At 50.7% G+C, this 22,755-nt stretch overlaps 1 protein-coding gene across 3 annotated transcripts in view; it reads right to left on the bottom strand.

The window, feature by feature from the left end:
- Positions 1 to 5,648: 5,648 nt before the first annotated feature.
- MARCH2 (membrane associated ring-CH-type finger 2) overlaps positions 5,649 to 22,755 on the bottom strand; it is a 27,137-nt gene continuing 10,030 nt past the window's right edge. For 2 of the 3 annotated variants that reach the window (XM_025367242.1, XM_025367244.1), the window contains exons 3-5: positions 18,407 to 18,602; positions 14,193 to 14,402; positions 5,649 to 6,288 (exon numbers count right to left, since the gene is read on the bottom strand). In XM_025367242.1, the coding sequence (XP_025223027.1) occupies positions 6,130 to 6,288; positions 14,193 to 14,402; positions 18,407 to 18,602 (565 nt within the window). In that variant the 3' untranslated portion in view covers positions 5,649 to 6,129. The remainder of the gene's footprint in view (positions 6,289 to 14,192; positions 14,403 to 18,406; positions 18,603 to 22,755) is intronic. The other variant, XM_025367245.1, reaches the window with a different exon arrangement.

Here is a 22,755-nt window from a genome sequence, read left to right as displayed (position 1 = left end):
TAATACCCAGTACTAAGTGATGAAATAATGTGTACAACAAACCCCCATGACAAGTGTTTACCTATTTAACCTTCACATTTACCCCCAAACCTAAAAGTTAGAAACACAAAATTTAAAAAAACATTAATGGCCGGGCGTGTCGGCTCACGCCTGTAATCCTACCACTTTGGGAGGCCAAGGTGGGCAGATCACTAGGTCAGGAGATCAAGACAATCCTGGCCAACATGGTGAAACCGTCTCTACTAAAAATGCAAAAATTAGCTGGGCGTGGTGGCGGGTGCCCGTAATCCCAACTGCTGGGGAGCCTGAGGCAGGAGAATCGCTTGAACCCATGAGGAAGAGGTTGCAGTGAGTCGAGATCACACCACTGAACTCCAGCCTGGTAACAGAGCAAGACTCCATCTCAAAAAATAAAAATAAAAAATAAGCATAAAGAGCGAGAGGATTCTGTTGCTATGTTGCATACAATGAATTGTGACAGAATTCAGGGTGTATTCTGTACTAGGCATAATGCCGTATGGTCTTATTTTTGTGTGCATGTGTGGTTTCAGTTTTGTGGTGCTGTGCAGCCTCCAATGTGCCATCTTCCAAGTGCAGACAGTCGAATTGGCGCCATCAGATGTTATGTGTGCTTGTGGCAACTTGGGCAGTAAGATGCAGCGATTATCTTTTTTTTTTTTTTTTTTTTGAGACGGAGTTTCGTACTTGTTGCCCAGGCGGAGTGCAATGGCGCAATCTCGGCTCACTGCAACCTCTGCCTACTGGGTTCAAGCGATTCTCCTGTCTCAGCCTCCTGAGTAGCTGGGATTACAGGTGCATGCCACCACGCCCGGCTAACTTTTGTATTTTTAGTAGAGACAAGGTTTCATCATATTGGTCAGGCTGGTCTCAAACCCCTGACCTCATGATCCACCCACCTCAGCCTCCCAAAGTGCTGGGATTATAGGCGTAAGCCACCGCGCCCAGCCTTCAATGCAGCGATTATCAATAATACTTTTTTTTTTTTTTTTGGATACAGTCTTGCTCGGCTCACTGCAACCTCCACCTCCTGGTTTCAGGCGATTCTTCTGCATCAGCCTTCCAAGTAGCTGGGATTACAGGCGCACACTATGACGCCTGACTAAGTTTTGTATTTTTTAGTAGAGATGGGGTTTCGCCATGTTGGCTAAGCTAGCCTCGAACTCCTGACCTCAGGTGATCTGCCCACCTCAGCCTCCCAAAGTGCTGGGATTACAGACATGAGTCACTGCACCTGGCCTACCAATAATATTTCAATCTACCTTTGTAAATGATAGCTGACTGCAACCTTGAACTCCTGAGCTCAAGCGATCCTCCCCTGTTTAGCCTGTCAAGTAACTGGGACTGCAGGTGCACGCCACTGCATTTGGCTAATTTTTTATTTTTATTTTTTGGTACAGATAGGATCTTGCCGTTTTGCCCAGGATGGTCTTGAACCATCCTGAGCTCAAGCGATCCTACAGCCTTGGCCTCCCACAGTGCTGGGATTACAAGCGTGAGCCACTGTGCTGGTCCTTAAAGGATTATTAAAGACAGGTTAACAGCAAACTAAAACTCTTCTCTATGAAAGTATTGGAATAGATTTGCAAAGAAAACAGTTTTCCTTCTCTCTCTGATTCTCTCTCTTTTTGTAGAGACAGGGTCTCGCTATGTTGGCCAGGCTGGTCTCTAACTCCCTGCCTTCAAGCAATCCTTTTGCCTTGGCCTCCCAAAGTGCTGGGATTTCAGCCATGAGTCACCCCACTGGTCTCTCTTCTTCCTAGCATGTCCTGAGGCATCTGTACATCAACTCCTGGGGCAACAAACACCAAAGTTGGCCTGAGGAAAGATGGGTGTCAGGCTGTACGGAGTTTAGTTGCAGGGGCAGGGAAGGCCCCCTGAGGGGCAGCAGCGCTCATGCGCACAGGTGTGATGCTCTGTTTTTGCAGACCACTGGCGCATCAGTCACCCCATGCGTAGGAGGCTCTGCCCATTTCTCTGGCCACCTGCCCCTCAATCACACTGCTCCAGCCCTGGGGTTCCTCCCTGGTTCTCTTCCTACAGGCTAAGCAGTTTCCAGCCTCTGAGCCTTTGTGCTGTTTCCTCCACTCCCATGGCCACACAGGCTTCTCCTTGCCCTTCCAGTCTGGGCAGAAAGTTTTTCTTCCTTTGTGAGCGAGCTACATACCAGGCAGGGATTCATATGGAAAACAGACCTTGAGCAATCAGCCCCTCCACTCTGAGGCTCAGTTTGTCTAACTGCAAATATGGATAATAAGAAATGCACCAGGCTGGGCACGGTGGCTCACGCCTGTAATCCTAGCAGTTTGAGAGTCAGGTGGATCATTTGAGGTCAGGAGTTCAATACCAGCCTGGTCAAGATGGTGAAACCCCATCTCTACTAAAAATACAGAAATTAGCCAGGCATGATGGTGGGTGCCTGTAGTCCCAGCTACTCAGGAGGCTGAGACAGGAGAATTGCTTGAACCCGGGAGGCAGAGGTTGCAGAGAGCAGAGATAGCGCCGCTGTGCTCTAGCCTGGGCAACAGAGTGAGACTCCATCAGAAAGAAAGAGAGACAGAGAGGGAGGGAGGGAGGGAGGGAGAGAGAGAGAGAGAGAGAGAGACACCAGAACTCACCTTTCAGGACTGCCCTGAGCTTTGAAAGCAGACAGATGCCAAGTGCCTTTAAATGTAGAAGAATCAGCAGGCAGAAAGCACTCAAGAAGTAGGTGCTGTTATTAGAATAACTGCATTCTGGGCCAGGCACCGTGGCTCACTGTAATCCCAGCACTTTAGGGAGGCGAGGTGGGTGGATCACCTGAGGTCAGGAGTTTGAGACCAGCCTGGCCAACAGGATGAGACCTCATCTCTACTAAAAATACAAAACTTAGTTGCCTGTGGTCCCAGCTACTTGGGAGGCTGAGGCAGGAGACAATCGCTTGAACTCGGGAGGCGGAGGTGCAGTGAGCCAAGATTACACCACTGCACTCCAGCCTGGGTGATAGAGTTAAGACTCTATCTCAAAAAAAAACAAAAAAACAAAAAAACAAAAAAACAAGGCTGGGCGCGGTGGCTCAAGCCTGTAATCCCAGCACTTTGGGAGGCCAAGACGGGCGGATCACAAGGTCAGGAGATCGAGACCATCCTGGCTAACACCGTGAAACCCTGTCTCTACTAAAAAATAGAAAAAACTAGCCAGGCGAGGTGGTGGGCGCCTGTAGTCCCAGCTACTTGGGAGGCTGAGGCAGGAGAATGGTGGGAACCCGGGAGGCGGAGCTTGCAGTGAGCTGAGATTGCGCCACTGCACTCCAGCCTGGGTGACAGAGCGAGACTCTGTCTCAAAAAAAAAAACAAAACAAAACACATTCTGCATCTTTCCTGAGTCTTCCTCCAAAAGGAGTCCTGGGGTCACCCCAGCTCCACTTCCGACAGCTCTGGGACCTTACATTAAGGCTTCCCTGCCCTGTGCCTCAGTCTTCTCACCTATAAAATGGAGGTAATAGCCAGGCGCGGTGGCTCAAGCCTGTAATCCCGGCACTTTGGGAGGCCGAGACAGGCGGATCTCAAGGTCAGGAGATCGAGACCATGCTGGCTAACACGGTGAAACCCCGTCTCTACTAAAAAAATACAAAAAACTAGCCGAGCGAAGTGGCGGGCGCCTGTAGTCCCAGCTACTCGGGAGGCTGAGGCAGGAGAATGCCATAAACCCAGGAGGCGGAGCTTGCAGTGAGCTGAGATCCGGCCACTGCACTCCAGCCTAGGCGACAGAGCAAGACTCCGTCTCAAAAAAAACGAAAAAATAAAAAATAAATAAAATGGAGGTAATAACTACTTCTTCCCTAACAAGCGACAGTCAGAGGAGGGAAAGACTCAGAACTATGCCTCATCTATAGTGACCCTAAGTCAGTGTGGATATTGTCACCATTTAAACACAAATTGTTTGTTTGCCTTAGAGACAGGGTCTTGCTCTGTTGCCCAGGCTGGAGAGCAGAGGCATAATCATAGCTCACTGCAGCCTGGAACTCCTGGATTCAAGGGACCCTCCCACCTCAGCCTCCTGAGTAACTGTGACCACAGGTGCATGCCACCATGCCCAGTTAATATATATATTTATTTATTTAGTCAAGACAGGATCTCACTATGTTGCCCAGGCTGGTCTCAAACTCCTAGACTCAACTGATCCTCCTGCTGAAGCCTCCCAAAATGCTGGGGTTACAGGCATCGGCCACCAGGCCTGGCCCATGCTGGGCTCTCTACACTTACTAAAAACTAATAGTGGCTAGGCACAGTGGTGCATGCCTGTCATCCCAGCTGCTGGGGAGGCTGAGACAGGAAGATTGCCCGACCCAGGAGATTGAGGCTGGAGTGAGCCATGATTGCGCCACTGCACTCCAATCTGGGCGACAGAGCAAGACCCCATCTCAAAAAAAGAAAAAAAGAGGCCAGCATGGTCTCTGGACTGGTAGAGGCAAAGTAAGAGGAAATTGTTCTTATGTCTACTTTATTTTTCTATTTTTTATTTTTTGAGACAGAGTTTCACAACGTCACCCAGTCTGAAATACAGTGGTGCAACTGATCTCAGCTCACTGCCACCTCTGCCTCCAGGTTCAAGCGATTCTCCAGTCTCAGCCTCCAGAGTAGCTGGGATTTCAAGCACCTGCCACCACACCCCGATAATTTTTTTTTGTATTTTTAGTAGAGACAGGGTTTTGCCATGTTGGCCAGGCTGGTCTCGAACTCCTAACCTCAGGTGATCCACCCATCTCGGCCTCTCAAAGTGTGATTACAGGTGTGAGCCACCATGCCCAGCCCTTATGTATATTTTAAAAAATCATTTCTTTTATAACCCTGCTACCTGATTTTCACTTGAAGACCGAGACTTTGCTTCTTCCCATGGGCTTCAGGACAGATCCCTCAAAACAAGCCAGTGGTTTTTTTTGTTTTTGTTTTTTTTGTGACAGAGTCTTGCTCTCTCACCCAGGCTAGAGTGCAATGATGATCGTGGTTCACTGTAACCTCTGCTTCCCAGGTTCAAGCAATTCTCCTGCCTCAGCCTCCCGAGTAGCTGGGACTACAGGCATCCACCATCACGCCTGGCTAATTTTTGTATTTTTAGTAGAGACGAGATTTCACCATATTGGCCAGGCTGGTCTCGAACTCCTGACCTTGTGATCTGCCCGCCTCAGCCTCTCAAAGTGCTGAGATTACAGGTGTGAGCCACTGCGCCTGGCCAACCAGTGTTTTTGTTTTTTTTGGTTTTTTTTTTTTGGTTTTGTTTTGTTTTTGTTTTTGAGATAGAGTCTCTCTCCATCACCAGGCTGGAGTGCAGTGGCGCCATCTCGGCTCACTGTAACCTCCACCTCCTAGATGCAAGCAATTCTCCTGCCTCAGCTTCCTGAGTAGCTGGGATTTCAGGCACGCACCACCACGCCCAGGTAGTTTTTATATTTTTAGTAGAGACAGGGTTTCACCATGTTGGCCAGGATGGTCTCGATCTTTTGACTTCGTGATCCACCCGCCTCAGCCTCCCAAAGTGCTGGGATTACAGGTGTTAGCCACCGCGCCCAGCCGGCCACCAACGTTACTTTTTTACCTCCACATGGTCCCTCCCTGGGAGGTCTCCTTTGAGAAACGTAACTGACAAGTCCATTTTGTCCAGCCAGGGCTCCTTTTATTCATTCAGGGGCGGGTTTTTGAAACGCAGTGCAACTTTTATATAAAGTCGAGGGTGCCAGGAAAGTGGGCCTGCCAGGTGCAGAGAAGCGCAAGAAGCTTGCTGGAATGTTCCAGCTTTAAGGGCGCCCTTGATACACCGGCCACAGCTGCTGGCCCAGAAGGTGCCATGTGGACCTCAGAATGAGATCAGCGTGCCTGCTCCGTCCAGAGCTCAGGACCGTGTCCACCTGTCCTCGATATGAACAACAGTGTGCAAAAAAAAAAAAAACAAAACCAAAACCCTGATAATATCTTCACACAGGATCACAGACTAGGCTCCGCATGGTGTCTCTTGGCCTAAGAAGCGTTCAGGCCGTGCGGGAAGTGTTAGGCAGTTTCCATCCTTCCACAGGACAGGGTATTTATTGCCAGCTACCTCTGGCCTCTCTGCTGCAGGGCCCGGACAGCCCAGCGTTCATACTGGCGTCTCCTCTGCCACCTTCTTCAGGAGTCCAGCCGCCAGCGGAGAATGCTGGGGGCCCTCCGAGCTGTCCGCTTCCCGGATCTTCAGGCGAACTTTCTGGTTGGTCTTTCTCCACTCGGAGTACAGCTGGCAGTGGTAGCGGAAGGAGACCTGCGGGGCAGTCCTGCAGTGAGCGGAGGCGCTGAGAAGGACTCCACCCGCAAAGGAGGCAAAGCAAGTTGCCGTGGCACCCGCGTTGGCCCAAACCACGGCTGGGGCTCATGCTTCCAGAAGCAGAGCTGGCTTACGAACATTCCTCCCGCAAAGTGCACACAAACAACAAACAACACAATCCTGGTGACACCCACCAGCTTTCAGAGTCCTGCAAAGACAAGATACACCGCACACACACCAGCAGGAAGCAAAGGGGAGCTCCTTTCCTGCCTCTCAGTGGGAAGGAAGTGAAACAGCCTCTTGGGAGGCATTAAATGTCAATCGGTCAGGCCCCGCGCGGTGGCTCACGCCTGTAATCCCAGTAGTTTGGAAGACCGGGCGCGGGGGAAGATCACTTGAGCTCACGAGTTCAAGATCAGCCTGGGCAACATGGAGAAACCCTGTCTCTACTAAAAACTCTGACTCTACTAAAAATACAAAAATTGGCCGGGCGCGGTGGCTCAAGCCTGTAATCCCAGCACTTTGGGAGGCCGAGGCGGGTGGATCACGAGGTCAGGAGATCGAGACCATCCCTGGCTAACATGGTGAAACCCCGTCTCTACTAAAAATACAAAAAACTAGCCGGGCGTGGTGGCGGGCGCCTGTAGTCCCAGCTACTCGGAGGCTGAGGCAGGAGAATGGCGTGAACCCGGGAGGCGGGGCTTGCAGTGAGCCGAGATCAGGCCACTGCACCCCAGCCTGGGCAACACAGCGAGACTCCGTCTCAAAAAAAAACAAAAAAACAAAAAAAAAAACACAAAAATTAGCTTGGCGTGGTGGCATGGGCCTGTAGTCCCAGCTACTTGGGAGGATGAGGCAGGAGAATCGCTTGAGCCTGGGAGATATGGGCTGCAGTGAGCCGAAATCGCGCCACTGCACTCCAGCCTGGGTGACAGAGTGAGACCCTGTCTCAAAAAAAAATTGTTTTAATGTAAATCAGTCACATAATTGCCAAAACGTGCAAGCAAAAAAGATGTCACTCAATAGGTGAATGAATAAATAATCAGTGGTGCTTCCAGATAATGAGATATTATTCAGTGCTAAAAAGAAACTAAGCTGGGAAAGGTAGCTCATGCCTGTAATCCCAGCACTTTGGGAAGTCAAGGCCGGGGGATAACTTGAGCCCAGGAGTTCGAGGTCAGCCTAGGCAACATAGCAAGACCTTGTTTCTAAAAAATATTTTAGAATCAGCCAGATGTGGTGGCCCAGGTCTATGGTCCCAGTTACTTAGGGGGCTGAGGTAGGAGAATCATTTGAGCCCTAGAGGTTGACACTGCAGTGAGCTGTGCTCACGCCACTGCAATCCAACAGAGTGAGATCCTGTCTCAAAAAGAAAAAAAAAAAAAAAATGCCGGGCACCCTGGCTCAAGCCTATAATCCCAGCACTTTGGGAGGCCAAGGTGGGTAGATCACCTGAGGTCGAGAATTCGAGACCAGCCTGACCAATATGGAGAAATTCCATCTCTACTAAAAATACAAAATTAGCCGGGCGTGGTGGCGGGTGCCTGTAATTCCAGCTACTCAGGAGGCTGAGGCAAGAGAATAGCTTGAACCCGGCGGGGAGGGGTGCGAAGGCTGCAGTAAGCTGAGATCAGGCCACTTCACTCTAGCCTGGGTGAAAGAGTGAGACTCTGCCTCAGAAAAAAAGCCCTTAAGTCACAAAAATAACTTTAACTGCATATCACTAAATGAAATAAACCAACCTGAAGATGCTACATACTGAATGACTCCAACTATAGGACATTCTGGAAAAGGCTAAACTATGGAGACAGTAAAAAGATCAGCAGTAGGCCGGGCGCGGTGGCTCAAGCCTGTAATCCCAGCACTTTGGGAGGCCGAGACGGGCGGATCACGAGGTCAGGAGATCGAGACCATCCTGGCTAACACGGTGAAACCCCGTCTCTACTAAAAAATACAAAAAACTAGCCGGGCGAGGTGGCGGGCGCCTGTAGTCCCAGCTACTCGGGAGGCTGAGGCAGGAGAATGGCGGGAACCCGGGAGGCGGAGCTTGCAGTGAGCTGAGATCCGGCCACAGCACTCCAGCCTGGGCGACAGAGCAAGACTCCGTCTCAAAAAAAAAAAAAAAAGATCAGCAGTGAACAGGGGTTGGGGAAAAGGAGAATGGCATGAATAAAGAGAGCACAGAGGATTTTTAGGGCCATGAAACTACTCTGTCTGATATTATAATGGTAAATATGGCCGGGTGCAGTGGCTCACGCCTGTTATCCCAGCACTTGGGAGGGCCAAGGTGGGCAGATCACGAGGTCAAGAGATCGAGACCATCCTGGCCAGCACGGTGAAACCCCATCTCTACTAAGAATGCAAAAATTAGCTGGGCGTGATGGCACATGTCTGTAGTCTCAGCTACTTGGGAGGCTGAGGCAGGAGAATCACTTGAACCCAGGAGGCGGAAGTTGCAGTGAGCCGAGATCGCACCACTGCACTCCAGCCTGGCATAGAGTGAGACTCTGTCTCAAAAAAACAAAACAAAACAAAAAAATAGTGAATATATGTCATTATACATTCATCAAAACGTATAAATGTCCAACAATAAGAGTCAGCTCCCAGCCTGGGCAACATGGCAAAACTCCGTCTCCACTAAAAAAATACAAAAATTAGTCAGGCGTGATGCACACACCTGCAATACTAGCTACTCAGGAAGCTGAGGTGGGAGGATCAATTGAGCCTGGGAGGTTGAGGCTGCAGTGAGCCATGACCACACCACACTGCACTGCAGTCTGGGTGACAAAGCACGATCCTATCCCCTCCCCGCCACACACACACACACACAAAGGCCAGGTGCGATGGCTCACACCTGTAATCCCAAAACTTTGGGAAGCCAAGGTTTGAGCCTGGGAGTTTAAGACCAGCTTCGACAACATAGCAAAATCCTGTCTCTACAAAAAATACAAAAATTAGCCAGGTGTGGTAGTGGACACCTGTGGTCTTGGTTACTCGGGGGGCTGAAGTGGGAGGATCGCTTGAGCCCAGGAGGCAGAGGTTGCAGTGAGCGGAGATCACACCACTGCACTCCAGTCTGGGAGACAGGGCGAGATAACCACTGCAAAACAAACAAATGAAAAAAGTGAATCCTAATGTGAACTATGGTTTTAAAGGGATAATGAAGGTTCACTGATTCTAACAAATGCCCTACTTGGGTACACGATGTTAACAGTGAGGGAGGCTGTGCAGGTTGTGTGTGTATGGAGCAGGGTGATATACAGGAACTCTCTGTACTTTCTGCTAAATTTTGCTGTGAACCGAAAATTACTCTAAAAATTAGTCTATTAAAAAATTTAAAAGTGGCCAGGCACGGTGGCTCACACCTGTAATCCCAGCATTTTGGGAGTCAGAGGCAGGCCAATCACGAGGTCAAGAGATCAAGACCATCCCGGCCAACATGGTGAAACCCTGTCTCTACTAAAAATTTAAAAATTATCTGGGCGTGGTGGCGCACAACTGTAGTCCCAGCTACTCAGGAGGCTGAGACAGGAGACTTGCTTGAACCTGAGAGCCAGAGGTCGCAGTGAGCCAAGATCGCGTCACTGCCCTCCAGCCTGGTGACAGAGTGAGACTTCGTCTCAAAAAAAACAAAATCAAAAAAAAAAAAAAATGTCAGCTGGTGCATTGGCTCATGCCTATAATCCCAGCACTTTGGGAGACTAAGGTGGGCAGATCACCTGAGTCCAGGAGTTCGAGACCAGCCTGGCCAACGTGGTGAAAACTCATCTCTACTAAAAATACAAAAATTAGCCAGATATGGTGGCAGATGCCTTAATCCCAGCTACTCAGGAGGCTGAGGCACGAGGATTGCTTGAACCGGGGAGTCGGAGGTTGCAGTAAGCCAAGATCGTGCCATTGCACTCCAGCCTGGGCAACAGAGTGAGATTCCGGCTCAATCAATCAATTGATCAATCAATAAATGTCAGTGGTTCACATCCTTTGACCAAGCAAGTTCCCAAGAAAGATTTGCATGGACAGTGCCCAAAGCACTGTTCATAATGGAAAAAAAAAAAGGAAGAAGTAGAAATAAAACCACATACACATTGGAAAAAATCCCAGTGCCTGTGAAAAGTGATTGGTTAAATAAATATGGTACACCCATACAATGAATATCTGCTGGGTGGCTGCCTCGGTGTGTGTGTGTGTGTGTGTGTGTGTGTGTGTGTGTGTGTGTGTATGTGTTTGTTTTTTGAGATGGAGTCTCACTCTGTCACCCAGGCTGGAGTACAGTGGCCGGATCTCGGCTCACTGCAAGCTCCGCCTCCCGGGTTTACGCCATTCTCCTGCCTCAGTCTCCCGAGTAGCTGGGACTATAGGCACCCGCCACCACGCCCAGCTAATTTTTTTGTATTTTTTAGTAGAGACGGGGTTTCACCGTGTTAGCCAGGATGGTCTCGATCTCCTGACCTCGTGATCTGCCCGTCTCGGCCTCTCAAAGTGCTGGGATTACAGGCTTGAGCCACCACACCCAGCCTGTTTTTTTTTTTTTAAAGAACACCAGCAAAATGAAAACAAGCAGATACTAAAACAGTAGCTATGATTTCATCCAGTTTACATATTTTAAAATATGTTGGTAGGGGCCGGGTACGGTGCCTCATGCCTGTAATCCCAGCACTTTGGGAGGCCAAGGTAGGCGGATCACCTGAGGTCAAGAGTTCAAGACCAGCCTGGCCAACATGGTGAAACCCCGTCTCTTTACTAAAAATACAAAAATTGGCCGGGGCGTGGTGGCACGTGCCTGTAATCCTAGCTACTCAGGAGGCTGAGACAGGAGAATCGCTTGAGCCGAGGAGGCGGAGGTGGCAGTGAGCCAGGATTGAGCCACTGCACTCTGCACTCTAGCCTGCATGACAGAACAAGACCCCGTCTCAAAAAAAAAAAAAAAAAAAAAATGCTGGTAGGTGCACTGAAAAATACTTTGTGAGGCAGGGACTCCCCTACAGCTGGACAATAGTGGTTATGTCTGAGGGGTGAGACTGTGGGAAACTTCTGCCTCTAAGCAATGGTTCTGCTGCCTACCAGAGGCCTAGAACAACACCTCACACCCCCATCATTCTGTCTGTCTCTGTCTCTCATTCAGGCTTTTTTTCTCTTTTTTTTTTTTTTTCTTTTTCTGTGAGACAGAATCTTATTCTGTCACTCAGGCACCCAGGCTGGAGTGCAGTGGCGTGATCTTGGCTCACTGTAACCTCTACCTCCCGAATTCAAGTGATTCTTGTGCCTCAGCCTCCCGAGAAGCTAGGATTACTGGCATGTGCCACCACACCTGGCTAATTTTTTATTTATTTATTTTTTTGAGATGGAGTCTTGCTCTGTTGCCCAGGCTGGAGTGCAACGGTGCAATTTCAGCTCACTGCAACCTCTCCCTCCCAGGTTCAAGCGATTCTCCTGCCTCAGCCTCTTGAGTAGCTGAGATTATAGGCACGTGCCACCACACCCAGTTAATTTTGTATTTTTAGTAGAGACAGGGTTTCACCACGTTGGTCAGGCTGGTCTCGAACTCCTGACCTCGTCATCCACCCACCTCGGCCTCCCAAAGTGCTGGGATTACAGGTGTGAGCCACCGCGCCTGGCCAATTTTTTGTATTTTTAGTAGAAACGGGGTTTCACCATGTTGCTCAGGCTAGTCTTGAACTCCTGACCTCAAGTGATATGCCCACCTCAGCCTCCCAAAGTGCTGGGATTACGGTGTAAACCACTGCATCCAGCCTTTTTTTTCCTTTTTCTTTTACTAATATTATTTTCTTTGAGACAAGGTCTGGCTGTATCACTCAGGCTGAAGTTCAGTGGTGCAATCTCAGCTCACTGCATCCTCTGCCTCCAGTGCTCAAGCGATCCTACCACCTCAGCCTCCAGAGTAGCTGAGACTGCAGGCATGCACCACCATGGCCGACAAACTTTTGTATTTTTTGTAGAGATGGGGTTTTGCCACTTTGCCCAGGCTGGTCTCGAACTCGTGAGCTCAAGCAATCTGCCTGCCTCAGCCTCCCAAAGTGCTGGGATTACAGGCGTGAGCCTCCGCACTTGACTCTATTATTATTATTTTATTATATATTTATTTATTTATTTATTTTTAAACGGAGTCTAACTCTGTCACCAGGCTGGCGTGCAGTGGCTTGATCTCAGCTCACCACAACCTCTGCCTCCTGGGTTCAAGCGATTCTCCTGCCTCAGCCTCCTGAACAGCTGGGACTACAGGCGCACGCCACCACACCCAGCTAATTTTTATATTTTTAGTGGACATGGGGTTTCACCATGTTGGCCAGGATGGTCTCGATCTCCTGACCTCATGATCCGCCCGCCTCGGCCTCCCAAAGTGCTGGGATTACAGGCGTGAGCCACTGCGCCTGGCCTACCACTAATTTTTACATTTTTTGTAGAGATGGACATCTTGCTTTGTCGCCTCATCCTGGTCTTGAACCTCCTTGCTTCAAGCAATCTTCCTGCCTTGGCCTCCCAGTGTGCTAGGATTGCAGGTGTTAACAGCCACTGGGCCTGGTTTCACTCAATGTTTTCATCTCAGTTCCTCTCTCTCTTCCCCTTCAATTTCTTTTTCTTTTCTTTCCTTTTTTTTTTTTAAAGACAGAATCTCACTCTGTTGCCCAGGCTGGAGTACAGTGGCACAATCTCGGCTCACTGCAACCTCTGGCTTCTGGGTTCAAGCAATGCTCCTATCTCAGCCTCCCTAGTGGCTGGGATGACAGGTGCGTGCCACCACACCAGACTAATTTTTTGTATTCTTAGTAGAGATGGGGTTTCACCATTGTTGGCCAGGATGGTCTCAAACTCCTGACCTCAAGGAATACGCCCACCTCAGCCTCCCAAAGCGTGGGGATTACAGGCATGACCACTGCACCAGGCTTTCCCCTTTCAATTTCTTTGTTTTTTTTTTTTGTTTGTTTGTTTGTTTTGAGACAGAGTCTCGCTCTGTTGCACAGGCTGGAGTACAGTGGCGCAATCTCAGCTCGCTGCAACCTCTGCCTCTCAGGTTCAAGTGATTCTCCTGCCCCAGACTCCCGACTAGCTGGGATTACAGGCACCCACCACCACGCACAGCTAAATTTGTGTACTTTTAGCAGAGACAAGATTTCACCATGTTGGCCAGGCTGGTCTGGAACTCCTCGGCTCAGGTAATCCACCTGCCTTGGCCTCCCAAAGTGCTGGGATTATAGGAGTGAGCCACTGTGCCTGGGATTTCCCTTTCAATTTCTTTCTTTCTTTTTTTTTTTTGAGACGAAGTTTCGCTCATTACACAGGCTAGAGTGCAATGGCACGATCCAGCCTTACAGCAACTTCCGCCTCCTGGGTTCAAACAATTCTCCTGCCTCAGCCTCCCGAGTAGCTGGGATTACAGGCATGCACCACCACACCTGGCTAATTTTGTATTTTTAGTAGAGACGGGGTTTCTCCATGTTGGTCAGGCTGGTCTCGAACTCCTGACCTCAGGTGATCCACCTGCCTTGGCCTCCCAAAGTGCTGGGATTAGAGGGGTGAGCCACTGTGCCCAGCCTCAATTTCTTAATCTACATCTATTTCCCCATTTATTTGTTCTCCCCCAATCTCTCTCTCAGGCATTTGCTCCTCTCTGCCCCGCTCCTAATCTTGGGGGTTCATGGATGGGGGTTCCTGCACTCAGGTCAAGGTTTACACCTAGCTCAGGGATTCCCTAGACCTTTGTCACATTTGGAATCTGAAGCTCCCAGAGAGGCAGGGTGACCTCAGAAGCGCTCTTCCACCCAGGGCCATAGACAGAGGCAGCCAGGGAGCCCCGTACCCCACAAGCCAGGGGTCAAATCCCTGGCCCTGCTGCTCCCAGCGGCGGAGCTCCAGATGCACGCTGCAAAGCCGCAGCCACTCACCAGCGTCCAGAGGACATAGATGGTGAAAAGGGCGATGGTGAGGGCAATGAGACCCACGGCCTCCAGCTGGCTGTGGAGCCGGAGGTGGTCCTGGGCCCCGCGCAGGCACAACCAGCCCGAGATGGCGGCCAGCGGCGTGATGAACAGGAAACACACCATGTCGCAGCACAGCGTCCGCTTCTCGGTCCGCGGCCCCGGGTCCTTCAGCCACTGCAGGGGAGAGGACGGGGAAAGGGGGCAGAGGAGGGGCTGCTGAGGGGGAGGGGTCAGGACCTCCAGGTCTAGGCCTCCCTCTCTCCTTTCCTTCTTTCTTTTTTTTTTTGAGACGGATTCTTGCTCTGTCGCCCAGGATGGAGTGCAGTGGCGCGATCTCGGCTCACTGCAACCTCGACCTTCCGGGTTTAAGCAATTCTCCTGTCTCAGCTGCCGGAGTAGCTGGGATTACAGGCAAGAGCCACCATGCACGGCTAATTTTGTATGTATATATATATTTTTGAGACAGAGTCTCGCTCTGTCGGCCAGGCTGGAGTGCAGTGGCATGATCTTGGCTCACTGCAACCTCGACATCCCAGGTTCAAGGGATTCTCCCACCTCAGCCTCCGGAGTAGCTGGGATTATAGGCAAGCACCACCACGCCCGGCTAATTTTGTATTTTTAGTAGAGATGGGGTTTCACCATATTGGTCAGGCTGGTCTCGAACTTGTGTCCTTGTGATTTGCCCACCTCAGCCTTCTAAAGTTCTGGGATTACAGGTGTGAGCCACCACGCATGGCCCTTTCCTTCTTTCAAACATTTACTGAGCTCATGAGGAGCCAGGGCCTGCCAGGTGCTGGGCACTTTTACCCCCATTTTACAGATGGGGAAGCTGAGGCACAGAGGAATTAACTCAAGTGAGCAAACTCACACAGCTACATAGTCCACAAAGCTGGGGCTGCAACCTGGGAAGTCTTGCTCCAGGGCCGAAGCGTCCTTGGCTACTAATCTACTATGCTTGGCCTCCCCCAGATGACGGGCCAAAAGAAATGGGCTTAAAAAAAAAAAAAAAAAGGCCGGGCGCGGTGGCTCAAGCCTGTAATCCCAGCACTTTGGGAGGCCGAGACGGGTGGATCACGAGGTCAGAAGATCGAGACCATCCTGGCGAACACGGTGAAACCCCGTCTCTACTAAAAAATACAAAAAACTAGCCGGGCGACATGGCAGGCGCCTGTAGTCCCAGTTACTTGGGAGGCTGAGGCAGGAGAATGGCGTAAACCCGGGAGGCGGAGCTTGCAGTGAGCTGAGATCCGGCCACTGCACTCCAGCCCGGGCGACAAAGCGAGACTCCGCCTCAAAAAAAAAAAAAAAAAAAAAAGCCCTGGCACAGTGGCTCATGTCTGTAATCCAGCACTTTGGGAGGCCAAAGTGGGCAGATCACTTGAGGCCAGGAGTTTGAGACCAGCCTGGCCAATATGGAGAAACCCCGTCTCTACTAAGAATACAAAATTAGGCCGGGCGTGGTGGCTCACGCCTGTAATCCCAGCACTTTGGGAGGCCGAGGCGGGCGGATCACAAGGTCAGGAGATCGAGACCACAGTGAAACCCCGTCTCTACTAAAAATACAAAAAATTAGCCGGGCGCGGTGGCGGGCGCCTGTAGTCCCAGCTACTCAGGCGGCTGAGGCAGGAGAATGGCGTGAACCCGGGAGGCGGAGCTTGCAGTGAGCCGAGATCGCGCCACTGCACTCCAGCCTGGGCGACAGAGCGAGACTCCGTCTCAAAAAAAAAAAAAAGAATACAAAATTAGCTGGGCATGGTGGCACGCACCTATAATCCTAGCTACTCAGGAGGCTGAGGCAGAAGAATCGTTTGAACTTGGGAGGTGGAGGTTGCAGTGAGCCGAGATCACATGCTGCACTCCAGCCCGGGTGACAGAGAAAGACTCTGTCTCAAAATAATAATAATAATAAATTCTTTAATTTTTTTATAGAGACAGGGTCTCACTGTGTTGCCCAGGCTGGTCTTGAACTCCTGGCCTCAAGTGATCTTCCCACCTTGGCTTCCCAAAGTGCTGGGATTACAGGCATGAGTCACCGCACCCAGCCAAGAAATGGGCTTAATTCATGAAATTCTGGTGGATGAGACAGAAGGGGCCCCTGCCCTCCCATGCTGGCAGTGGAGGTATGAAATGGGTGAATGGTCACACAGGGCAAGACCTTGCCAAGGAGGTGACATTGAAGAGAACGAAATGAACAGAAGGAACCATGTGAAGAATGGGGGAGATGGGGCTCTAGGCTGCAGGGGCGGCAGATGCAAAGGCCCTGGGGTAGGGGGAGGCGGCCTAGACAAGATGTGTGGGGAGGGGGCCGTGTGGCTGTAGCACGAAGACCAAAGTGGGTGTGGGCGGGTGTGTGAAGGGATTGGACCTCCCTCCCACTTTTCTCCCTACACCCTGACTCCCAGGTGGGCCAGGGGTTTTCTAGGTTTTTTTTTTTTTTGAGACGGAGTTTACTCTTGTTGCCCAGGCTAGAGTGCTGTGGTGCAATCTTGGCTCACTGCCACCTCCGCCTCCTGGGTTCAAGCTGGGATGACAGGTCCCCACCACCACGCCCAGCTAATTTTTGTATTTTTAGTAGAGATGGTGTTTTACCACATTGGCCAGGCTAGTCTCAAACTCCTGACCTCAGGTGATCTACCCTCCTCTGCCTCCCAAAGTGCTGGGATTGTGAGCCACCATGTCCAGCCTTGGTTTTTTTGGGTTTTTTTTTGTTTTTTTTGAGACGGAGTCTAGCTCTGTCGCCCAGGCTGGAGTGCAGTGGCACTATCTCAACTCACTGCAAACTGCCTACCAGGTTTAAGTGATTCTCCTGCCTCAGCCTCCCAAGTAGCTGGGATTACAGGCATGCACCACTACGCCCAGCTTTTTTCCTGTTGTTTGAGATAGAGTTTTGCTCTGTCACTCAGGCTAGAGTGCAGTGGCTTAGCCTCAGCTCACTGCAACCTCCACCTCCCGGGTTCAAGTAATTCTCCTGCCACAGCCTCCCTAGTAGATAGGATTATAGGCACCCACCACCACACCTGGCTAATTTTGTATATTTAGTAGAGACAGGGTTTTGCCATGTTGGCCAGGCTGGTCTTGAACTCCTGACCTCAGGTGATCCACCCACCTTGGCCTCCCAAAGTGCTGGGATTACAGGTGTGAGCCACTGTGCCTGGACTTTTTCTTTCTTTCTTTCTTTCTTTCTTTTTTTTTGTATTTTTAGTAGAGATGGGGTTTCACCATGTTGGTGAAGCTGGTCTCGAACTCCTGACCTCAAGTGATCTGCCTGCCTTGGCCTCCCAAAGTGCTGGGATTACAGGGATGAGCCACTGCATCCAGCAGCTTGTTACTTTTCATCTCTCAGGCCTCAGCTAGGGGGGTTCACCTCCTGCTGAGGCCTTGCCTGACACCCCAAGTTGCCTCACCCCCGTGACATGTTTTTCCCTTATTGCAGTATTGCTCCCAGAAACCAGTTGCTTCGTTGTTTTTTTTTTTTTTTTTTCTGTAACCTCATATCAGAAGTGATGCTTCAAAGTCCAAATTAAAGTTACTGGACTTTAATCTCCATGAGTGCCCGGCCCTATGTGTCTGGTTGGTGGCTGGGTCCCCAGTGCCTAACGGAGTGCTGGGCATGCTGGAGGTGCTCGGGAAATCTCTGCTAATGAAAGACATAGGCTGGGCGCAGTGGCTCATGCCTGTAATCCCAGCACTTTGGGAGGCCGCGGTGGGTGGATCACAAGAGGTCCGGGGTTTGAGACCAGCCTGGCTAACATGGTGAAACTCCATCCCTACTAAAAATACAAAAAAATTAACTGGGCGGTGGCACACGCCTGTAATCCCAGCTACTCGGGAGGCTGAAGCAGAAGAATTGCTTGAACCTGGGAGGCAGAGGTTGCAGTGAGCCGAGATCGTGCCACGGCACTCCAGCCTGGACAACAAGAGTGACACTCTGTCTCAAAAAAAAAAAAAAAAAAAAGGTAGAAGAAGGAGAAGAAGGAAGAAGAAGACGGAAGAGAAAGATGACTCCTAAGCCCCAGGCCTGGTTTCTGACACACCGTCAGCAGACCAACCCGGTGGACAGAAATGGTAAGGGGGTCTGCCCTAGGGAGACCACCAGATTGCCCAGGGCAGCTCCTGCCTTTGCCCCCATGTCTGCCCTCTCCCCGCTGCCCACCACAGTCTCACACTCTCAAGAGTACCTCTGTGAGGGGTCGAGGCCGTTTCTCCACTGCAAACTCCGTGTGGCACAGCTCGCAGTAGCTGGTGTTAGATGAGGAAAGCCACTTCTCCAGACAGCTCTTGTGCACGGCACCCAGCGTGCCGGTGCAGCCACACGGGGACAGCAAGCACTCCCCATTTGCTCCCTCGTGGCAGATCCGGCAGAAGGGACCGTCACTGGACACGGAGATAGGACCCGTGAGCAATGATTGCGCTTTCTGTCTATACCTGCTTCACTACCCACTGGATCACAAGCTCACCCTTACCCTATGCTGCCACTTGGTGAACTCCTACTCATCCTTCAATGCCCAGCTCCAAATGTCCTTCCCTTTGGGAAGGAGATGCAGGGAAGGTAACCTTGCGAAGCCTTCCCAGACTCCCACAGGTGCAGTGATGTGTTCCCTTCCCAGGGAACCTGTAGCACCCTCTCAGACCCAACATGGGCATCTGTTATACCCGCCCCCCAATGTCCTCTCCAAATTTTCCTAAAATACCCACCCTGATTATCCTGCACAACTTCCCCACCCTCAACTCTTTTTTTTTTTTTGAGATGGAGTCTCACTCTGTTGCCCAGGCTGGAGTGTAGTGGCACAATCTCGGCTCATTGCAAGCTCTGCCTCCCGGGTTCATGCTATTTTCCTGCCTCAGCCTCCCGAGTAGCTGGGACTACAGGTGCCCGCTACCACGCTCAGCTAATTGTGCTTTTGTATTTTAAGTAGAGACGGGGTTTCACCATGTTAGCCAAGATGGTCTCCATCTCCTGACCTTGTGATCCGCCTGCCTTGGCCTCCCAAAGTGCTGGGATTATAGGCGTGAGCCACCGCACCCGGTCCCCCACCCTCAACTCTTAATCCTCAAAGACGAGCTGGGTGAGGTGGCTCATTCCTGTAATCCCAGTACTTTGGGAGGCCGAGGTGGGCAGATCACGATGTCAGGAGTTCAAGACCAGCCTGTCCAACATGGTGAAATCCCATCTCGACTAAAAATACAAAAATTAGCCAGGCATGGTGGTAGGTGCCTGCAATCCCAGCTACTGGGGAGGGTGAGGCAGGAGAATCACTTGAGCCTGGAAGGCAGAGGCTGCAGTGAGCCAAGAATACACCACTGTGCTCCAGCCTGGATGACAGAGCAAGACTCCGCCTCAAAAAAAAAAAAAAAAAAATTCCTCAAGAACTAGTGCAGAGCAGACAACACTCCTGATGACCTCAGGCCTCAGGCTGGACCAGTCAGAACACCAGGCCAGGTGCAGTAGCTTATGCCTGGAATTGTAGCACTTTGGAAGGCTGAAGCAGGAGGATCACTTGAGCCGAGGAGTTCAAGGCCAGTGTGGGCAACATAGTGAGACCTCAACTGTATAAAAAAACACTTTTTTTTTTTTTTTTTTTTTTTGAGGCGGAGTCTCGCTGTGTCACCCAGGCTGGAGTGCAGTGGCGCGATCTCGGCTCACTGCAAGCTCCACCTCCCGGGTTCACGCCATTCTCCCGCCTCAGCCTCCGACTAGCTGGGACTACAGGCGCCCGCCACCACGCCCGGCTAGTTTTTTTTTTTTTGTATTTTTAGTAGAGACGGGGTTTCACCATGTTAGCCAGGATGGTCTCGATCTCCTGACCTCGTGATCCACCCGCCTCGGCCTCCCAAAGTGCTGGGATTACAGGCTTGAGCCACCGCGCCCGGCCAACACTTTTTTTTTTTTTGAAACTGAGTCTCGCTCTGTCACCAGGCTGGAGTGCAGTGGTGTGATATCAGCTCACTGCAACCTCCACCTCCCAGGTTCAAGTGATTCTCCTGCCTTAGACTCCCAAGTAGGTGAGACTACAGGCACGTGCCACCACGCCCAGCTAATTTTTTTTTTTTTTTTGTATTTGGTAGAGATGGAGTTTCACCATGTTGGCCAGGCTGGTCTCGATCTCCTGACCTCGTGATCTGTCCGCCTCAGCCTCCCAAAGTGCTGGGATTATAGGTGTGAGCCACCGCACCAGGCCCCAAAATTTTTTTTAAAGACTGAGCTTGGCAAGATGGTGCATGTCTGTGGTCCCAGCTACCTGGGAGGATGAGGCAGGAGGATTACTTGTGCCCAGGAGTTCAAAGCTCCAACGACCCATGATTGTACCACTGCACTCCAGCTTGGACAACAGAGTGAGAACATTTGAATAAAAGCAAAAGAAAATAGAACAGCACGCACCCCTGCTCACGGCGACCAACTCAGGCTTGTGTGATACCATCAGAGCCACCAACAATCTATTCCTAAAATTCTTTGTTTCCCCGTAAACTCTGGAACTGTAGGGCACAAGGCTGACGTAAGCCTGGAGCTCCTGGCAGCTGCCTAGTCTCTGTGTGGAACCTGTGAGTGATGCCAGCACAGAGGAGAGCAGAGCCGAGAGACAGGGAAAGGTAGATTCATAAGGACATCTTTGGAGGCTCCCGGATCTAACCATACCTGAAGCCCATGCTGCCTGAGAAACCTGTGTGTCCAGAGAGAAGTGCTCACCTGTTCCTCTGCCCTTGTGAGGGGGAAACAGAAATAAAAAGCATCTGCACAAAGCTGCCTCGGAAAAGTCTCCAGCCCTGGCCCAGTCTCTAGGGATGCTGGGTCCTTCCCAGGGCAGCTCAGGAGGCAGGAGGCGTGGCCCAGAGGCCATCCAGCCATGAGTCACTGTTTCCCAAACATTTCTGGCCAGAAGACAGACTGTGAGGTCGCACAAAGAAGAGCTATTTTCGAGACAATGCCGATTTCCTCTCGGAGAGACTGTATTCTTTTCTTTTCTTTTCTTTTCTGTTTTTGAGTCCCCCAGGCTAGAGGGCAATGGTGCGATCTCAGCTCACTACAACCTCTGCCTCCTGGGTTCAAGCTATCCTCCTGCCTCAGTCTCCTGAGTACCTGGGACAACTGGCATGTGCCACCATGCTTGGCTAATGTTTGTATTTTTAATAGAGATGGGGTTTCACCATGTTGGCCACACTGGTCTTGAACCCCTGACCTCAAATGATCCACCTGCCTCAGCCTCCCAAAGTGTTGGGATTACAGGCGTAAGCCACCACGCCAGGCCTTCTTTTCTTTTTTGAGAAAAGGTCTGGCTCTGTTGCCCAGGTTGGAGTGCAGTGGTGCGATCACAGCTCACTGCAGCCTCGAACTCCCTGGCTCAAGCAATCCTCCTGCCTCAGTCTCTCGAGTAGCTGGGACTACAGGCGGCACCACCCCACATAGCTAACATTTTTTAACTTTTTCTACAGAGGGGGGGGTCTCACTATGTTGACCAGGCTGGTCTTGAACTCCTGGGCTCAAGCGATCCTTCAGCCTTGGACTTCCAAAGTGCTGGAACTACAGGCGTAAGCTACTGTGCCTGCCTGGAAATGACTGTTTTCTATCCTTTTCTCAGATTCTCATGCTGCCGGGTGGGGTCGGGCTGCTTCAAAAAGAGCCCTACAGGCTGTTCATGGCTGCTTTCTCAACAGTTCTGTCCCTGGACTGCTATTTCCTCCTGCAATGGCAAAAGGGCATGCCTGCCTCCCTCCTTTCTGAACCTATACCCTGATCCCACCCTCCCCCCATACACACACAAACAAAGTTAACAAAAAAGGAACCCCTCCTCCGGAAACCAACTCAGGGAAACAGAAGGGACGAGAATCTTGAGGAAGAACCACGTCAGTTTGGAGCTTGTTCTGGGAAACCCTGAAAAAGTGTGGGAGAGCCAATTCAGAGAAGAGGCCAGGCACAGTGGCTCACGCCTATAATCGCAGCACTTTGGGAGGCCGAGGCAGGTGGATCATCTGAGGTCAGGAGACCAGCCTGACCGATATGGTGAAATCCTGTCTCTATTAAAAAAAAAAATACAAAAATTAGTCGGGCTTGGTTGCGGGGGGCCTGTAATCCCAGCTACTTGGGAGGCTGAGGCAGGAGAATCGCTTGAACCCAGGAGGCAGAGATTGCAGTGAGCTGAGATCACGTCACTGCACTCCAGCATGGGTGACACAAAGTGAGACACTGTCTCCAAAAAAACAAAACAAAACAAATTCAGAGAAGAGAGGAAAAAAGCCTCAATATTTGTTGAGCGCTTACTATGTACCAGGTACTATTCTAAGAGCAACATCTGGATTTATCTGTCTCATTCTGTAAGGAAGGTGCTTTTTTTTTTTTTTTGAGATGGAGTTTCGCTCTGTCGCCCAGGCTGGAGTGCAGTGGCGCAATCTCGGCTCACTGCAAGCTCCGCCTCTCAGGTTCACGCCACTCTCCCGCCTTAGCTTCCCGAGTACCTTGGACTACAGGCGCCCGCCACTACGCCCAGCTAATTTTTTGTATTTTTTTTTTTTTTTTTTTTTTTTTTTTTTTTTT

This window comes from Theropithecus gelada, chromosome 19 (assembly GCF_003255815.1).
Source record: "Theropithecus gelada isolate Dixy chromosome 19, Tgel_1.0, whole genome shotgun sequence".
Taxonomy (NCBI): Eukaryota; Metazoa; Chordata; class Mammalia; order Primates; family Cercopithecidae; genus Theropithecus; species Theropithecus gelada.
The sequence above is the reverse complement of the archived record's forward strand: the minus strand, read 5'-3'. Positions and strand labels throughout refer to the sequence as shown.